General features: G+C 42.6%; 2 protein-coding genes across 2 annotated transcripts; one reads left to right on the top strand and one right to left on the bottom strand.

Moving 5' to 3' along the window:
• Window positions 1–2,147: 2,147 nt before the first annotated feature.
• Window positions 2,148–2,612, bottom strand: LOC109115879 (uncharacterized). The gene has a single exon (XM_019200416.1). The coding sequence runs from the start codon at window positions 2,610–2,612 to the stop codon at window positions 2,148–2,150; it is 465 nt and encodes a 154-aa protein (XP_019055961.1).
• An 11,626-nt stretch (window positions 2,613–14,238) lies between these two features.
• On the top strand, window positions 14,239–18,196 carry LOC104613064 (C2 calcium/lipid-binding plant phosphoribosyltransferase family protein). Its single transcript, XM_010280758.3, has one exon. It carries the CDS (start codon window positions 14,833–14,835, stop codon window positions 18,016–18,018), a length of 3,186 nt encoding a protein of 1,061 aa, XP_010279060.1. The 5' UTR covers window positions 14,239–14,832; the 3' UTR covers window positions 18,019–18,196.
• Window positions 18,197–19,038: the final 842 nt, after the last annotated feature.

Raw genomic sequence — 19,038 nt, 5'->3', positions numbered from 1 at the left:
TTTTGATGAATTTGGTATTTTTTATCTTAGATCATGGTATTTGATTTTCCTTTTTATTTTTGGATTTTATAACCTTAGAGGAGGGGGTAAGTTGGGGGTGTATAACCTTAGAGGAGGGGCAAGGTCAGGGATAACTCTGTCCCGTCGTGAGCCCTTACATAATCTTGGTCTCACTTTAGATTTGCTGTAATTCTCGAAATTAGGAGGTGTATCAAACACTGAAGTGAGGTTGTTAGAGAACTAAAGAAGGAGAAGACTTTGCACTCATACGAATAGAAGAGAGAACCTACTAGCGATAGGATTCCTCGACCTATTGATAAGCTGGACTCCTCTTTTTATTTCTTCTTTTTTCTCTTTTTATTTCATTTTTCTTTTTTTTACCCTTTTTTGCCCTTAGTGCCCTGATCTGGGTTTTCACTAAACCTGGGTGTCGCCTAATTTTTGTGCATCGGAACCATTACTGGTTTTCGTCTGGGCCGACAAAATTAGATCTTGCCATGACTTGATACTTTTACTCAAAGCGCCCTTTCAGGTTTTCACTCTACCCTTTCAAGCCATGCGATTACTTGTTATTTCGTTCCACTCACTCCTTCCATCATTGCCACAAGGGGATGGGGAGATGCTTTTTTTGTCATCCGATTCCTTGTTCCTATTTTTATCTTTGATTAGGGAGGACTTAGTACTTGGACGAAATGTGGCTAAGGCTCAAGAGTATATGGGATACTAGTACAACTTGGCTCAGGAAGTTGAAATTCTTAAAACCTTCTTAATTTTTCCCTTTTCTTCCTTTTCTCTTTTTTTTCCTTATTTTCTTCTTCTTCCTCTTCTTTTTTCCCTTTTTCATTTATTTTGCATTACCTTCGAGGACTGTTAGTATCCAAATATTGGGACATTCAAGGAAAAGGTCACAAAGCTCAACTGTCTAACTAGTGAATTATTATAAATGTACTAGACAAAAGGAAAGGTAACAAAAAATGACCAAAGATGGCCTCCCTTCATTTTATTGATAAAAATTGATACATGGAATTGATTACAATTTAAGCATAGTACTTTTTCACTTGATCTAAGTTGATTGGCTCTTGGAGGTCTTCATCATCCATTCTACTAAGTATTACTGCTTCTCTAGATAACCTCCTTTTAACAATGTAAGGGCCTTCATAGCTAACGAGTGAACTTGCCCCTTGTCTCTGACTAATTCAGAATGGTTCTTCTGAGCACTAATTCACACGGCTGCATGTCTTGAGGCTATACCCAATCTGGGCCATTCACCTTTTATAGGCTTGAATATGGGCCATAGCTCTCAGTCTTGCTTCATCTAAGAATGCCAACTATTCATAACGTGCTTGGACCCAATCTATCTCTAGGATCTCTGACTCTAGTATCATATGCAAATATGGCACTTCCACTTCTGCTGGTAGGACTACCTCCATGCCATACACTAAAGAATATAGTGTTGCCCCAGTTGATGTCCTGATTGACGTGTGGTAAGCCAAGAGAGTATATGGTAACATGTCCTACCAAGACTTGTAGGTAAGAAACATCTTCTTTAGAATTTTTTCAATGTTCTTGTTAGAAGCCTCTACTGCTCCATTCATTTGAGGTCGATAAGGGGATGAACGCAACTGCTTAATCTTGAAATGATTGCAAAGGGCAGTGACTTCCTTTCCAACAAAATTCTTTCCATTATCTAAGATGATTTTGCAAGGTGCTCCGTATCTGGCAATAATGTTGGTCTTGATGAATTGAACTTTCTTAGTCATTATTGGACGGGCTATGGACATTGCTTCTACCCAATTAGTGAAATAATCAATGGCGACTAAGATGAACTTATGCCCATTCGTTAAAGGTTACAACAGACTAACCATGTCAATTCCCCATACTGAGAAAGGCTAAGGTGTAGTGAGATAATAAAGCTCTGAGGGAGGTGCATTTATCTTTCGATCAAAGACTTGACAAGCATGACGTCTCTGTACATGTCGACAACAATCCTCATCCATTGCCATCCAATAAAATCCCATTCGGAGCAACATTTTGGCCAACATATGTCCATTCATGTGAGGGCCACATATGCTACCTTGTACCAAATCCAACTTTCTTTGTGCTTCTTCTTCATCTAAACATCTCAACCAAGGTAATCCTGGGAACTTTCAATACAATATCCCTCCTACTATGACGAAATACCCTGCTAATCTGGTTATAGTTCCTTTCACCTTGGAATCTGCCCCTTCTAGAAATGCTTGGTGCTCCAAGAAATTTTTGATGTCATAAAACCACAGTTTACCATCAAACTCATCATCTTCTATTGTGATTGCTAGTATGCTACTCACGTAGGCAGGCTGCCTATCCCAACTTAAATCAATTGGTTCTACTGCTATGTTGGGAGGTAAGCACATGACTGATCCAAGGTAGGCTAAAGCATCCAAAAAGTGGTTGTCTTCTCTAGGTAGGTAATTAAAGAAAATGCATTTAAACATTTTGATCAACTCCTTGAGATAGTTATGATACAATGCTAGTCGTTCATCCCGTACTTCCCAGTCACCCTTGGCTTGACTAATGACCAAGAAAGAGTCCCCATAAATTTCCAATTCATCGATGCCCCAGTCTAATGCCATTTTTACTGCTCTTAGGCATGCATCTCATTCACATGTATTATTGGTGTTGGGAAAGTCTAGCATATAGATAAAGGAAAATGAGTGCCTTAGGGGGTCCACAAGGATCATTCCTGCTCCCCATCCACTTTGGTTTGATGCTCTGTCAAAGTATGCCTTCCACCTTTTCCCCACTTGTATTTCCAAAATGGTTTCATCTGAGAAACTTATTAGGATTGCCTCATACTCTAAGGTGGGGTTATCAGCTAAATGGTCTGCAATGGGAGACTCAACTGGTAACTACGAGTTTCTCAAACAAGTACTTGATGGGATCCACTCAAGAAATGAGTAACACCGAATGAGCTAATAGGTAACGGCGTAGCTTTTTACAAGCCCAAACAAGGGCTAGACATGTTTTTTCCTAGCATAGTGTTCCTTGCCTCATAGTCACAAAATTTCTAACTTAGGTAGTAAATGGCTCTTTCCTTTTTACCTGTCCCATCATGTTGCCCTAGTATGCATCCAACAGAATCTTCCTGCATTGATAAATACATAAGCAAGGGTTCCCCAGGCTGAAGGGGAGCTAAGACTAGTGGATTGGTCAAGTACTCCTTAATTTTGTCAAATGCTTCTTGACAGTCTTCATTCCATTTCACCGGGGTATTCTTCCTTAGCAACTTGAAAATTGGCTTGCATATTGGTGTAAGTTGCAATATGAATCTATGGACTATATTGCAATCTTCCCAGAAAACTTCCGACTTCCTTTTCTGTTTGTGGAGGAGGCATATCAACAATGGCTTTGACCTTTGCAAGGTCAATCTCAATCCCTTTTTGACTAACAATAAAGCCCAATAGCTTTCCTAATGATGCCCCAGATATGGATTTTTGGGGATTTAACCTGAGGTAGAATTTCTTGAGTCTTTCAAGGAGCTTCTGGAGGTCCTTTAAATGATGCTCTTCCTTCTTGGACTTGGCAATAATGTCATCCATGTATACCTCCAATTCTCTGTATATCATGTCATTAAAGAGTGTTGTGATTGCTCTCTGATAAGTTGTCCCAGCATTCTTAAGCCCAAATGGCATGACATTGTAGCAAAAGTTTCCCCGTGGTGTTATGAAGGTCGTCTTTCATTGTCCTCTATCATTTTGATCTAGTTATATCCCGAAAATCCATCCGTAAAAGATAACATTTCGTGTCCGACCATGTCATCAACAAAATTTTCAATGTTTAGTAAGGGAAAATCGTCCTTGGAACTAGATCTATTTAAATCCCAGAAATCCATGCACATCCTAACCTTCCCATCCTTTTTAGGTACTGGTACAATGTTTGCTAACCATTTAGCGTAGTTTGCCACTTCTAGAAATCCCGCTTCAGTTGCTTCTTGACTTCTTGAATTTTCAGAGACCACTTTGGGTGGAGCTTCCTAAGCTTTTGCTTTATTGGTTTTGCATTGGGATATATGGGAATCCTATGTACCACCAAGTTGGTGTCCAATCCTGGGATGTCTTTGTAGGACCATGCAAACACATCCTTAAATTTTTTCAACAACTTTATTATGTCAAGCTTTTGCTTTGGAATTAAATGGCTCCCATTTTTACCAACTTTGGGTCATCATCAGTTCCAAGATTAACTTCTTCCAAGTCGGCTCATGGTCTTCTTTCCTCTTTCCATTCAATCTGATCAAGGATAATTTGAGGGATCTCCTCCTCAAGTGGTTCCTCCTCTATTCCCATAAGAGCAAAGTCTGACTCAAGGTCGAAGCCATAGGCTGGTGAGATGGGTTCGGGTTCCTGTAAGATGAAAAGGATGAATAAACATAGGAATTGGAATTGGACCAAAAGGAGATTTTTCAAAAAAAAAAACGGTTGGTCCCAAGCTGTGAACCATGGCTGCCTACATACCCTTTTGAGGGGGATCAAGCCATTCGTAGTTCAACAAAAGGATTTTCACTTCATTTGGATCAATGGAGTACAAAAACTACTTTCGGGATTGAGACACAAGGTAGAAAGCATTGACCCCCTAGTTTGAGAATTACAGCTTAACAAACCCCAAGAGAAAGGGCCTCTAGGCCCAAGGTAGTTGGAGAAGACATCCAGTTATGAACAGGCTCTTGCAATGAGACAATTGACTGGGTAGGGTCTTCTATGAATTCACCTTCTACTGCACATACATCTCCATCCAAGGATTCCCAAATTGCACGATCCTCGAGCTCATCAATACCTCTGGTCCGATTAGTATTTCCACCTTGCCCCAATCGATGGAACAACAGGGCATGTAGATTAACTCAGTATCCTTTGACGATGAGCCGATGTCCTTCCGATCTTGGTCTTCAAGAAAAAGCAGTAAAATGTCTAGGATGTCAAGGGGGGTTTCAGGGCTGACTTGAGGGGTTGGTGTTGGCTTAGGCATGCTTGCTGGGTTACTGGGCTTGGCGAAATGGAGTGGTGTTGATAGAGGTACACTTTTCTTCTTCCCACCTCATGGGCCAAACAGGTCATGTTTATTTGGCTTATAGCCTACTCCAAATCGAGGGAGAGATTCCTTGGCCTTAACAAGGTTCAATCTTCCTTGTTGCTTAATACCTAACCCTTTGTCAGGGTCGGACTTCGTATGAGCCATCATTCGGAGGGGTGGTGCTATCCTTCCTTGAAATTTCTTTGCCTCTTTGACCTATATGATGGAATTCACTTCTGCAAATTGGTAAGAGAAGAAACCTATCCTCCCTCTAGGTGTTGAACTGATGATTCTGTAGCTGGTGCAATCTAACTATCCCCAAGGATTGCAATGAGTTCATTATCATAGACCAACTTTACTCTCTGGTGGAGGGTAGATGGCACGGCTCCAATAGAATGAAGCCAAGATCTCCCTAATAATAGGGTGAAAGATGCTTGAATGTCTAGAACTTGGAATTGAATCTAATAAATAACCTTTCCAACAGTCACATTAAGTGTTACATCTCCCAAATTTGGACTAACTGAATTGTAAAAGGCCCTTAATGCAATGGATCTCTTCTTCACATTATGTATACCCATTCCAAGTGCTTGTAGTGTCCCAAGAGTGCAAACATTTAAACCAGACCTATTATCCACCAAGACAATAGGGACCCTCATTCCTTTGCAAGCCACTGTCATATACAATAGAAGATTGTGAGTAACACCATGTATTGGGATCTCATCATCTGAAAATGTTATTACTCAAGGAGCCAAAATCATGTCGACCATCTATGCTAGCCTTTCTGGTTCTATACTTGGGAGGACAAGAGCCCTCTTGAAAACATCTATAACCTGGTTCCTGTGATGTTCTGAAGACAATAATAGCCCAAGTATTAAAATCTGTGCAGGTATTTTTGCTAGCTGATCCACTACATTGTATCGAGACTTTTTTATGGCCGTTAGGAAAATATCCTTCTCCTTAACTTTGCTCTCTTCACTTGGCTCCTCCCCTATCTTGGCCATTCCTTTATCCACTGCCACAATCACTTTCCTTGGGGGCAAGAATCTTCTAGATCTTAATAAGGCTCCATGTTCTGGGACAGTTCAATCTACTTGTGCCACCACAAGCTCAATGTAATAATTCCATGGGGTCTTGGATGAATTTTCTCCACAGAGTTCCAGGTAGGGAATGACAAAAGGTTTCTATGGGAGGTTGTCATCGAATATAGTTGAAGGGGTGAAAGGGTTATTGGTAGTGAAGGGATGAGAGATCCCTCATATGGATGGCCGAACCCTGTAGGAAGGTTGCGCGAAATTTCAAAAATCTCTCTCTCTCCCATGTGGGAATCACATTCCCTATTTTAGAAAACTGTATTTTCAAGGATCTTAAAACCAAACCGGACCAGATCTGAAACCAAAAGGTAAGAGAGGGATATACCTGATACGGAGTAATAGTAACTCCCAATGAAGGTGTTCATGCCCAAGGAGAAAACCAAAGACTGCTCCCACTGAACATGACACAGTGTGAGGTGGAGCAGAATCAGCAAGATGGCTCTTCAGCAATAATGTGATGGAGGGCTGGTGAGCACGACTTCAGATTACCTTTTCTACCAAAAGATAATATCAAGAACCTTTCTTGATCACTCCCACAGGTGGAGATCGAACTGATAGGGGCGGCAAGAGCAAGAAAGAGCAGAAGACAGGAGCAGTCAAACTGTAGATTCTTCTTTCTTTGTAATCTACAAACTGAGTATTGTGTTTTGGAGGTTTGCCCTGCTCCTCTATTTATAGCCTTTAAAGAGAGCATCTCCTAATCCCATTAAGAGTTTCCTAATCCAAATCTTGTATTTGCATCTGGACTCTCTTCAAGATAAGGATAATCCCTTATCTTATTTGTTGATAAAGATGAGCCTTCCTAATCAAATTAGGAGTTTCCTGATCCAAATCTTTATTTGGATCTGGACTCTTTGAGTGGATAAGGATAATCCCTTATCCAATCTGCTGATCTAAATCCCAGAACCGCCCCTAATTAATAAGTCTTATTAAGTCAATTTGAATTGGGCTTTAGGCCCATTAAGTCTATGTGCTCACTTAACCTCCTAACTGCTGCCCAGTTGGCTATCCTTGTATGGCGTGGGACCCAAACATTAATCTACACATCAGCCACATGGGTTCAGCCCAGCCTATGTTACAAAGCCTATCCGAATTCACTATAGAAAACAGCGAACCTCTGAGCCCATCACCATGGGCTCTTAATGGGCCCAACATTTACACTAAATGTTCATTGGGTCAAGCCACCTTATAAAAACCCAAGGACTGTGAGCAGATGCAAGATTAGCCCATCAGGTATTACCCTCAATGGTCTTACACATAACCTCTTAGCCCATAATGATCAAACACTACCCGACAAGAGAGGACCTCTCCCTCGGCTGCAAGGTACAGTGTTGCACTCTTTACTTACATGGATCCCGGGAATTAAAACATTTTGCAAACATTTTGAAACCATAATATACATATGTATATCTTTATATAAATATATTTTGCAAAACAAATTTCAATTGTTGAAATTGACTACCAGCAGTTTAGGTTTCTATCAGAGAGAGTGCATCCCCGATCATTCACTTTGTCCGACAAAGGGGTTGATCATGTCACTATGATCACCCACTCAAATGAATTCTCGGACTGTCCCAACATACCCAGGTTTTGACCCCCTCTCAGGATCTCACTGATTGGCATATCAAAGACAGCCCAATCCAGCACCTAGTGTAGTATCATAATCGAGTCTAGGGGTCAGGTGTAACATTCCAGTTTTACCCATCTATCTCCAAGGTCTAAGGCAATATTGGAATTCTGGTCCGGTTCAGGGTTTCAAGAAAACTCACACTGCATGTACCTCAGGTCTCACCCGGGCAGCTGAGACAAGCCACCCCAACCAAAATGGTGGCACATCAGTGTCAGCCTTGGTAGGATAAATCTCCCCAGATCTATCCAACGGCTGTGAAGATTATAAACTAACATGAGTCTCATATGTGTCCAGTTTAAGGGTATTGCACAGAACACACCATAATAACATGAATCAAATATGTACTTTATTCATTTACATTAAATGTCATAATGTACATCATTCTAATTGGAGCTAAGGGCATACACTGTCTAACAGGTAGAGTGTGTAGAAGGGACTAGGATGTAGAAGGGAGGTCTAATAGTGCAAATGGTGTCGAAAGGTGGTTGAATGCATGGCACTAGTACTGTAGGTAGGGTCCCTATAGGAACAATCAACACTGTGGGGTCCATGAACTGCCTATCTTCTTCGATGCAATGAATGCTATTGCTTGGTCCTACTCCGTGTGGTGGCATGGGATTTCTGGTGATCACCATTGGTTGCTCTGCTTGAAAGGTGATGTGTCCATCTCAAATCAACCTTCGAACTGCATACTTGAGTTGCCAACACCTATTGATCACATGCCCTGGGCCTTGGTGGTAGGCGTAGTGGGCATTCTCACCGTACCCTCTTGGCTTAGGTTCCGATAGTGGCTTCCATGTCAGCAAACTCAAGTACCCTTCTTTTACCAATGCGGGCAATAACTGAGAGTGGGGGTGTGGCAGGGGGTAACCTCTATCCTTTTTTCTTTCTAGATACGAGGGTTTTGGTCTGTTACCATCGGCGGCTGCTAGGGATAGGGTGGTTGGTATGGTCGTGGAGCTAGTATTGGACGAAATGGTTGGGGTGTGACAGGCACAGGTGGTGATGGTTTAGGTAAGTGAAACAGTGGTCGGAGACTGCTAGAGTAAGTGGTTGCAACAAAATTAGGCCAAACTTGTTGGTGAGGGGATAGGGAAATAGCAAGTACTTCATTTTCTGACTTCTTGATGGAGGGTTTTCTAACAAGGGTTTGGGTTAAGCCAACTCCCCCAATTGAAGGATTGATTCTTCCTTGCCTTATGGCCTCCTCGATCCTAGTGGCCCCCTTGACAACATCATTAAAATCCTTAACAGGCTGGGCAATCAACATTAAATAATATGGCTCACCTAGCGTTTTTATGAGCATCCTTACCATTTCCTCCTTAGGCATCGGATACCTCAGTTTTGATGCCATTTCCCTCCACCGGTATGCTTCTAAGTCAGTTCGATCCGACACATAGTGCAGTATCATAATCGAGTCTAGGGGTCAGGTGTAACTTTCTAGTTTTGCCCATCAGTCTCCAAGGTCCAGGGCAATACTGGAAATCTAGTCCGATTCAAAGATTCAAGTAATCTTACACTGCGTGTACCTTGGGTCTCACCCTAGCGGCTGAGACAGGCCACCCCAACACTTGGCAGCACACCAGTGCCAGCCTTGGCAGGATAAATCTCCCCAGACTTATCCAACAGCTGTGAACATTCTAAATTAACACGAGTCTCATTAAGTGTCCAGTTTAAGGGTCTTACACAGAAACACACCACACAACATGAATCAAACATGCACTTTATTCATTTATACTAAATGTCAAAAGTACATCAAAACTGATTGGAGCTAAGGGCATACAAAACTGTCTAACATTGACTTGGTTGACTTTTGGAGTTGTGGGGATGGTAGGTTGTGGCCTTGGAGTCAGTGATGTGGTACCTGCAATGAATACGAACGGGATAGGAATCCCAGTAGTGGTAGGGATGGAAAAGGTTTGAGCTTGGGTAGTGGTTTGTGGGTTTGTAGAATTTCTTTCTGAGAGTGAATCCACCCGAACACACATTTCTGAAAGCTTTTCTTGAAGACGGAGAAATTCACTATATGAAACAGTAATGGGTATAGCAGTCTCCACATTAGTTGTGTCATGTTGCCTTGAGCCCTCCAAGGTCGTGCCTTCGGTTGCCATGGTGCGGGCGAAGGAATGGGTCACAATTCTATTGGTCCTCATGTTGGCCTGGAGTAGGTCAAAAATTATTCACTGGTTGCAAGAGAGAAAACAAAGAAATTGTTTTTCAACATTTGATGAGATTGATTTGACTTTTTTTTATTTTCTTTCTTTTCTTGGTTTTTGATTTTGATTTTGATGATTTTTTTTAATTTTGATTTTGATTCTATTTTATGGGTTGATTTGATGAACTTTGTAGACTTAATTTTGGTTTTTATTCTTTGATTTTTGATATTTGATGAATTGGCTTGAAGAATTTGGTAAATTTGATTTCGATTTTTAATGCTTTGATTGGATGAGTTGATTTGACAACTTAGATTTGATTTCGATGCTTTGATTTTAATTTTTTTTATTTGATGAGTTGATTTGATGCTTTGATTCTGATCTTTGTTATTTGACAAGTTAATTTGCCAAATTTGATATTTGATGAGTTAATTCAATGAATTTGACGATTTTGTTAGTATTTGAGTGAAACAATAATGGCCCAAAACAAAAGATAGCTCCTTCATTAATGTTCATTACATCCACTTTTTTTCAAAAAGAAAAGGAAATACAACAATATTGATCAGCTGGGAGGAATGTCAATGCCATAGTAAGTCAAAGTGACTTTGAGTATCACCATTCGATTTGCCACTTGCATTGTGTATGCTTCTATGCGGTTGACTAAATCTTTGTATCTGACGTTGGCACTAAAAGCCTCATTCCTAGCTTGATGGAGCTGGCGACGAGTTTCCTTGATTTTGACTTCCAACCTTTGCTTTTCTTGAAGTGCCTCTGATAATATCTTCATTGTTTTAAAATGAATTGTTTGGGCTTCACTCAACTTTTTCCTTTGACTTTCCAATCTCTCTTTTAATTCCATAGTTTCCTTCCTTAAATTTGACTCTTCTATTTCCATTTTCCTTTGACTTATCTATTTTGCCTATGAAGTTCTAGTGCTGCTTTCAAGTATGGATCATCTAAAGGGTGCTTGAGGGATTCCTTTGATATGGTACCTTTGGATGAAGGCCTTACTGGGGTGGGGAGCTCAGGTGGTGGCGCTAGGGGTGACGGGAAACCTTGACTGCACACCCAATCCCTATATGTATGATCACACATCGGCTTGAAGGTTGGCAACAGGGTAGAGAATTCCCTTTTACTGGAAGCCCAATGCTCTTTGACCCTCCTTTCCATGTTCCCACAATACTTGATAAAATTAACCATGTCCCCTTTGATGTCATCGATGGTTGGAATGATCTATAAGAAGCCTACTTGCCTTAGGACTCGTATTGGAACGTATGGTATTGATCCATATAAGCTTGCTAGAACCATGCTCTTTTTTCCTTCTGCAACTAAGTGAGGTTGATTGCACCCTTCTTGGATAGACAACCCAATGTTCCAATTAACGTTTCCTTCTATGGCCCTTTGCAATTACGCCATGTTTTGTTTCTCTGACAAGGCTGATGCTTGTGGATTAGTGCTCAATATTTCTTTTACCTTGTATGTGGGCTGAGATAAAAACTTTCCGTTGTGGATGACAAAATGTGCTAGATGTTGTATCAACCACAGCTACAAGATCTGGAGGGATCCACAGAACGACAATGCTCTATGTGTCTGCAACATGTTTAGACCCCTTAGAATTTCTGCTAAGATCATGGGAACCAAGGTGACTGATGATGCTTCTTTGATTTGATGCAGTACTGTGACTAGTCTTGTATGAATCCTTTTGCGATCAAGTGGGAAGAGGAGATGTCTTACAATCGCCATGAGCAAGACATTTTTTCTGTCATTTCCTATTTTTCTATGGCTTATCTAATTTGAAGACTTGGGTGCTATGGTTTAGAAGAAACTGGACTATAATGGATTCTTCACCTACCATCTGTAGTTGGGACTTTTTGCATGCTATGAATTGGCACAGGTCGGCTTTGTACCCCTGCTTGGCAACTGGGAAGGCAATCTCATCTTCAATAGGCATTCGTAGGAGATAAGCTACCTCTTCTAATGTCAGACACATCTCAACGATCCTAAAAGAGAAAACCATTTTTTCTAGATCCCAACACTCCAAAGCCGCCTTACTTCTTACCCTCTTTTTTACCAAACACCCATAAGTACTTAAAAACCACTTAATGTGTGGCCCTATGTCTTAAAAGAAGTACTTGTTTAGATAAGTACTTCTTTTAAGTGTTCTCAAACAGGGATGAAGAAGAAGGGAGAGAAGGTCGGAACAGTCCCTTGAAATAGAATGGCTTTGGTACAACCTCTGATGATTCAAGGGAACCCAGACGGATGACTCAATGTGCGCTAGGAATACTTTCGTAAAGTTGCATTGGCTCCACCACAACCTTTGACCATTAGACCCGTTCAGTGATGAATCTTTAGCTGAAAGATCAGTTACAACCATCTCCAAGGATTATGATGAGATTGAGAAGAGAGCAACTACATGGTTAGGGAGGTGAGAGCCAGAATAACGAAGCATAGACTTAGGAGAACAGTTGAGACACGGAAGGGATAGAATTTTCTAGTGGTTTTGCACACGAGACATGAGATAGAGATGGAGGCAGAGAAATATGGATACGTATTTCTAGAGTTTGAATCTGCCACTGCAACTAAGGAAAGGGGGAAGAAGAAGAAGAAGGAAGAAGAAAGAAGATTAGAAGAAAAAGGGAGAGAAGGTCGGTGTGAAGGGGTAGCCACCGCTGCTCTGTTTTGGGTTCAGACCGCTGCTGCAACTTGCAGCAGCAGTGACGAAACAGAAAACAGAGAAAATGTTCACCAACTGCACCCCTCCTCCTCCACCGTAAAATGCACCCCTCGAGTTGGATACTGGTAAGACCAGCCTGCACAGAACCGGCTCCGCCAATAGTAATGTCGTAGCTGTCATCTGCCACACGTTGTCCCCCTTGTTCAGCCATTCTGGAACCGCCGGCAAGCTCTGTCCGTAAGGACCGGGAATCACCATGGCTGGGAACGAGATGACTTGGTTCCTCTGGATCTCAATCTTCAGTGATGAGGCTTTCGTTCCAAAAGAAATATTTACAAGAACGAGATGACTTCGTTGTCCCCCTTCGTTCCTCTTATCCAGTCAATGACGAAGCTCAGTGTGCTGTACCTCTCTACAATGGGCTTTTCGGAGAAATTCCAAAGGAACTTGGGAGCCTACTGGTGGTTAATTACCTCGATCTCTCCGGAAATTCCAGGTTCCTCAAGTTACCTCACGAGATTAGACCGAGTAAGCCAGAGAAATTCCAGGTTCGTCAAATTACCGTTGTCCGCCGGAATTTGACTGGGTGTATACGGGTTGTAAGCCAGATTAAGCACTCTAAGAGTGGAAATATTTACAAGAAGGTATGGTTCCATTGAGGAGACCCCCGATGAGAGCCAGCTCCTCAAGTCTCTGGAATCATCCAAAGCTCTCTGGTATATTGTCGGAGAAATTGTTTCCACTCGGGATGAGGCTACGAAGAGTTGTAATATTAGCAAGTGTGGACGGGATTGGACCCACAAGGTAGTTCTCCGAGAGGTCCAGGTGCTACAATTTTTGACAGGCGGAGATGTCATCGGGGAGAAAGGGGTTGATGGAGTTGTTGGAGAGGGAGAGGTTAGTCAGGTTAGGGAAACGGCAGATGGTATCAAGTAAACCGGGACCGCTGCAACTTCCAACAGAAAACCGGGGCCTCATTGAACAGCCACAGTCACAGTTGGTATCAAGTAAAGCTTTGAAATCAGGGGTATTTCATCATTTGGGTTTTATTTTGAAAATTTAATAAAAAGCGAAAGATAAATTTGATATTTCGTTCATGTCAATTAAGTAACGAGAAAGGATAGTTTAAGAGATTTCGTAGGACCTAATATTATCAACAAATAAACACAAGAAATTGACCAATTTATCCCTCACTACATACCAGCGAAGGAAGGGACGTTATAGTGACTTTTCCGTTGTGACCGACTGGCCGGTGAAGAATCATTGTGAATAAACCGACACTATAGATCTATGACGGTGGTTAATGTTATCTATAGGCCATTTTTTGTTGTAGTGTAGAAACGGGTTACCTTGACCAAACCCTAGTTCAATTGATCATCCCATTTTAAGTTTTTTTTCCTGAAACAGCAGTTCTTATTTTATAAAATAAGATCATACATAGTGGCGAACACCCTTTAAATTATTACCACACCATGTTACCTTGGCCGCCCGATCGGAAAAAAAAAATTGACTTCCAGCCCGACCCAACTAGCACAAAGCAGGCAATCACCCTCGATTATCAGCTTTCCTTGCTCAGTTCGACGTGCATGCATGGTATATCCTGGACGCCTGTCCACGTACGTCTCCTCCTATGCAACCCCCACTAGCCTGTGCCACAAAGCAATGCAAGAAAAAGCATACGTCGTCAATTTTCTCACTTCCACTAAAGATTGCAGTCGACAAAATTAACAATGGTCGGTGATTCAAGCCATAAAAAAGCCACATATCTTTGAAAAGTGTTGTTGTTCCTACGTTTAACACAGTGCATGGACCCAACAGAAGTTCCTGTTGATAAAAGGTGTCTTGATTGTGAGAATCTTCAATAAAAAGTGTTGGTTTTGTTTACGAAGCAAAGTAGAAAAGATGGCCTGGCCAAGGCCATAAGGCTGCTTGCCCATCACGTTAAGCACCTCCATTATGGCATTATCTCAGCTTTCTTCTTCTCTCCCCTTCTTTTACAACTAGGAAATCCACCACCGCCAGTTTACTTTATCTCTCTCTTTCTCTCTTTAATCCTTTCATCTTCATAACTCACCACTATTGCAACATAGTTATCTCCCTCTCTCTCTCTCTCTCTCTCTCTCTAACTCTCTCCCCCCCTCTCTCTCTCTGGCTCCTCCTGCATCAAATTAAACGATGTGATTATACAAAAAAACAGCAGGAAAAGCGCAATAATTCTAAGTCAGAAACTCTCTGATTATGGCAACTACGATGCGGAAACTAATTGCGGAGGTTGTTGATGCTCGTAATCTCATGCCCAAGGATGGGCAGGGGACGTCCAGTCCATATGTGGTGGTTGATTATTATGGGCAACGGAGAAGGACTCAAACGGTGATCCGTGATTTGAACCCAACGTGGAACGAGGTGCTTGAGTTCAATGTTGGTGGTCCGTCTGACGTATTTGGCGACATGCTTGAAATTGATGTCTACCATGATAGGCGAATGGGGCCTACCCGCCGAAGCAATTTTCTTGGCCGTGTCAGGCTGAATTCAGCCCAGTTTGTGAGGAAGGGAGAAGAGGCGCTAATTTATTTTCCTTTGGAGAAGAAAAGCTGGTTTACTTGGATTCAAGGTGAGATTGGTTTGAAGATTTACTACATAGATGAGTTCGTTTCTCCACTTTCACCACCGCCCCCATCAACACCACCACCTGCAGAGGAAAAGAAAATTGACCCACCAGCAGCAGAGGTTGAAGCACCTGCCTCTGCAGAGGCAACAGCAGCAGATGCCGTCAAGGCTGAAACAGCGACTGAGAAGCCAGCCGAGCCTGACCCACCTGCCCCAGCAGATCCTCCACCCGAGGTCGTAAAGCCCGATGAAACAGCGACTCCATCATCACCAGATGAACTAGCCTCAGCTGCAGAACCTGCAGGACCACCGCCAGAAAATACCCCTGACCCTGAGCCTATGAAACCACCGAAATCTGACCCACCACAGCCTGAAGCAAGTAAAAATCCAGTCGATCCATCACCACAACAACCAACGCAAGTTGACTCTGAAAATAAATCAGCACCAGAGGCCCCGCTTCCTGCAGAAGTGATGTCAGCCACGGTAACAGCCACGATGCCGGAAGTTAGAGCCGCTGTGTTCAATGCCGCACGTCCTATTTACAGGACAGCCACTGCTGAGAATTCCTCGAGGGACCCACCTGATAGAATTCCAGTGGAGCGGTCATCTTACGATCTTGTTGAGAAAATGCACTACCTCTTTGTCAAAGTGGTGAAAGCCCGATCCCTCCCAACCAACGGCAATCCTGTCGTCAAGATCGCGGTTGCGAGCTGCCAGGTAAGATCCAAACCCGCCCGGAAAGCCACATTCTTCGAATGGGACCAGACATTCGCCTTCGGCCGGGACGCACCAGAGTCATCGTCCATGTTGGAAGTCTCTGTGTGGGATCCAGCCACATCCAATCCCACATCCGACGCGGCAGAAGGAAATTTCCTCGGTGGTGTTTGTTTCGACGTCACGGAGATCCCGCTAAGGGACCCACCTGATAGCCCCCTGGCCCCACAATGGTATCGACTAGAAGGTGGCGGGGCCCACAACGGTGATCTTATGCTTGCCACGTGGATAGGCACGCAAGCTGATGAGGCATTTTCTGATGCATGGAAAACCGACACAGCCGGTAATGTAAGCTCGCGGTCAAAAGTCTATCTTTCACCCAAGCTATGGTATCTCAGAGCAACGGTGATCGAAGCTCAAGATATTCTACCATCGACGGCAACCAGAGAGTCAAGTTTCCAAGTCAAAGCTCAGTTAGGGGCTCAGGTATTGAAGACTAGAATCTCTGTCAGCCGTAACGGATCGCCCTCGTGGAATGAAGATCTCATCTTTGTCGCAGCAGAACCGTTCTGTGACCACCTTGTTTTCAGCTTGGAAAACCGGCAATCAAAAGTAACGGTGGTGTTGGGGGTGGCCAGAATACCACTTGCAACCATAGAAAGGCGGGTGGATGACCGGAAAGTGGTATCCCGGTGGTTCAGTCTTGAAGACGCCGACAACGAGAAGAGGGCCTACAAAGGTCGGGCCCACCTGCGCCTCTGCTTCGACGGTGGATATCATGTTATGGATGAAGCAGCTCATGTGTGTAGCGACTACCGTCCAACCGCGAGACAGCTCTGGAAACCACCTGTTGGTGCGGTCGAGCTTGGAATCGTTGGATGCAAGAATCTTCTTCCGATGAAAACAATCAACGGTAAGGGATCAACCGACGCATATGCAGTTGCCAAGTACGGACAAAAGTGGGTACGATCACGTACCGTGGCAGATAGCTTGGACCCCAAGTGGAATGAACAGTACACGTGGAAGGTGTATGATCCGTGTACAGTACTCACAGTTGGTGTATTTGACAACTGGGGAGTATACGAAAAAGATGGTCCAAAAGAATCCACGCGTCCAGATTTTCGTATTGGAAAAGTACGAATACGTATATCTACTTTAGAGACAGACAGAGTGTACAGAAATACGTATCCATTGCTCCTTTTGACTCCCACAGGAGTGAAGAAGATGGGTGATATTGAGCTTGCTGTACGGTTCACTCGTGCTGTTCCCACCCTTGATATGCTTCACGTGTACACACAACCCTTACTGCCTCTGATGCACCATATCAGGCCTCTTGGTATCTTTCAACAGGAGATGTTAAGGAGCACAGCGTCAAAGATCGTGGCCTTACACTTGTCTCGATCAGAACCGCCATTGCGACGTGAGGTGGTGCTTTACATGCTCGACGCAGATTCGCACGCGTTCAGCATGCGAAAAGTACGTGCCAATTGGTTTCGGATCATCAACGTGATCGCAGGGGTTATCGATGTGGTAAGGTGGGTGGATGATACACGTTCGTGGAAGAACCCGACCGCTACGCTGCTCGTGCATGCATTACTCGTGATGCTCGTGTGGTTTCCAGATCTGATCATCCCCACATTCTTGTTTTACGTGTTTGTGATCGGAGCATGGAACTACCGTTTTCGAGCGCGGGACCCATTTCCGCAACCTTGCCCAAAGATCTCTCAAGCAGAATTCATTGATCGAGACGAGTTAGATGAGGAGTTCGATACGGTACCGAGTACTAGATCACAAGAAATAATACGCGCTAGGTATGATAAATTACGGACTCTTGCGGCACGTGTACAAACAGTGTTAGGAGACTTCGCGACGCAGGGAGAGCGAGTGCAGGCTCTAGTGACGTGGAGGGACCCACGAGCGACGGCAATTTTTGTGGGGCTGTGCTTCATCGTAGCCATCGTGTTGTATCTTGTCCCATCGAAGATGGTCGCGTTGGCGTCAGGGTTCTATTATCTGCGCCATCCGATGTTCCGAGATCGGATGTCACCACCAGCTTTGAACTTCTTTAGAAGGCTCCCTGCACTGTCCGATCGAATCATGTAGGTAGGACTGCCCGGGCCTTTCCCTTATCGTCTATGTATTCCGTTTTCTAGTTATTAGCTTATTATTATTATTATTATTATTATTGTTATTATTAGGTAAATTTTATGTGGTAGAGTTGCATTCTTGTGCATATTTACCCCTTAATGATAATAAAATGGGAGAATGACGGTTCAGTCTAGGGTCAGAATATTCTGTTGTATATTTGGAGTAGATGTCATTTTGGAATTGATGGCAATTTACCGACGGGTATGGGTGCATGGAGTACGGATTTTTGACATTTTGAATATTTATAGCTCTGAAGTGAAAATCAGAAATATACTTTGGGCCAGTCTATACTTCTCGTAATAAAATACTCTAGTCAAATCGGAGGTTGACATGACCAATTGAATATTGGCAAGTATAATTAATGAAGTTGAGATTCAATTACTTTAATAAAAAATCTTTAATCAAGTCAATTTCTTAAGAAGCCTTTGAAAACATCGAACTGTGGAATTTTTGTTAAATAAAGCAATGGTTTGCATGAAAAAGCTCAGAATAATCAACATATATAAGCAAGAAAAGGGTGTGATGTGATGGCAGGCCAAGATAGGGTCTAAGTATGCATCAAAAATGTCAAACATCTCCTCAAATTGTGATATATTCAATTCTCAGATAATGTAGAAGAACATGAAATATGAGAATGGTAAGAAGGAAAAACTTTAAAATTTAAGGGTTAAAATGCCTTTAACCTCAACTCATATGAAAGTAATTATGTCCAAGTGGGTTACAACTGGTTTGCATCGGATAAAAGTGAGTACCTCTCCTCAGGATCATCACTTAGAAACTCATTTCAAAAGCATGTATAATGGAATTTGAAGTGTTGATCGAGGATCCACCTTAGAAAATACTTTTATCACAAGGGGGTGTCTGCCCTAGTTTTTTTTCTCTCTTTTATCCTTTTTTTTTGGCTAACATAAATGGTGAGTTATGAAGTTGATACTTCAATGGAAAAGTTACAATTATGATCTTTCATTACCGACC

The sequence above is a fragment of the Nelumbo nucifera genome, chromosome 6 (assembly GCF_055504915.1).
Source record: "Nelumbo nucifera cultivar China Antique chromosome 6, China Antique-T2T, whole genome shotgun sequence".
NCBI lineage: Eukaryota > Viridiplantae > Streptophyta > Magnoliopsida > Proteales > Nelumbonaceae > Nelumbo > Nelumbo nucifera.
The sequence above is the reverse complement of the archived record's forward strand: the minus strand, read 5'-3'. Positions and strand labels throughout refer to the sequence as shown.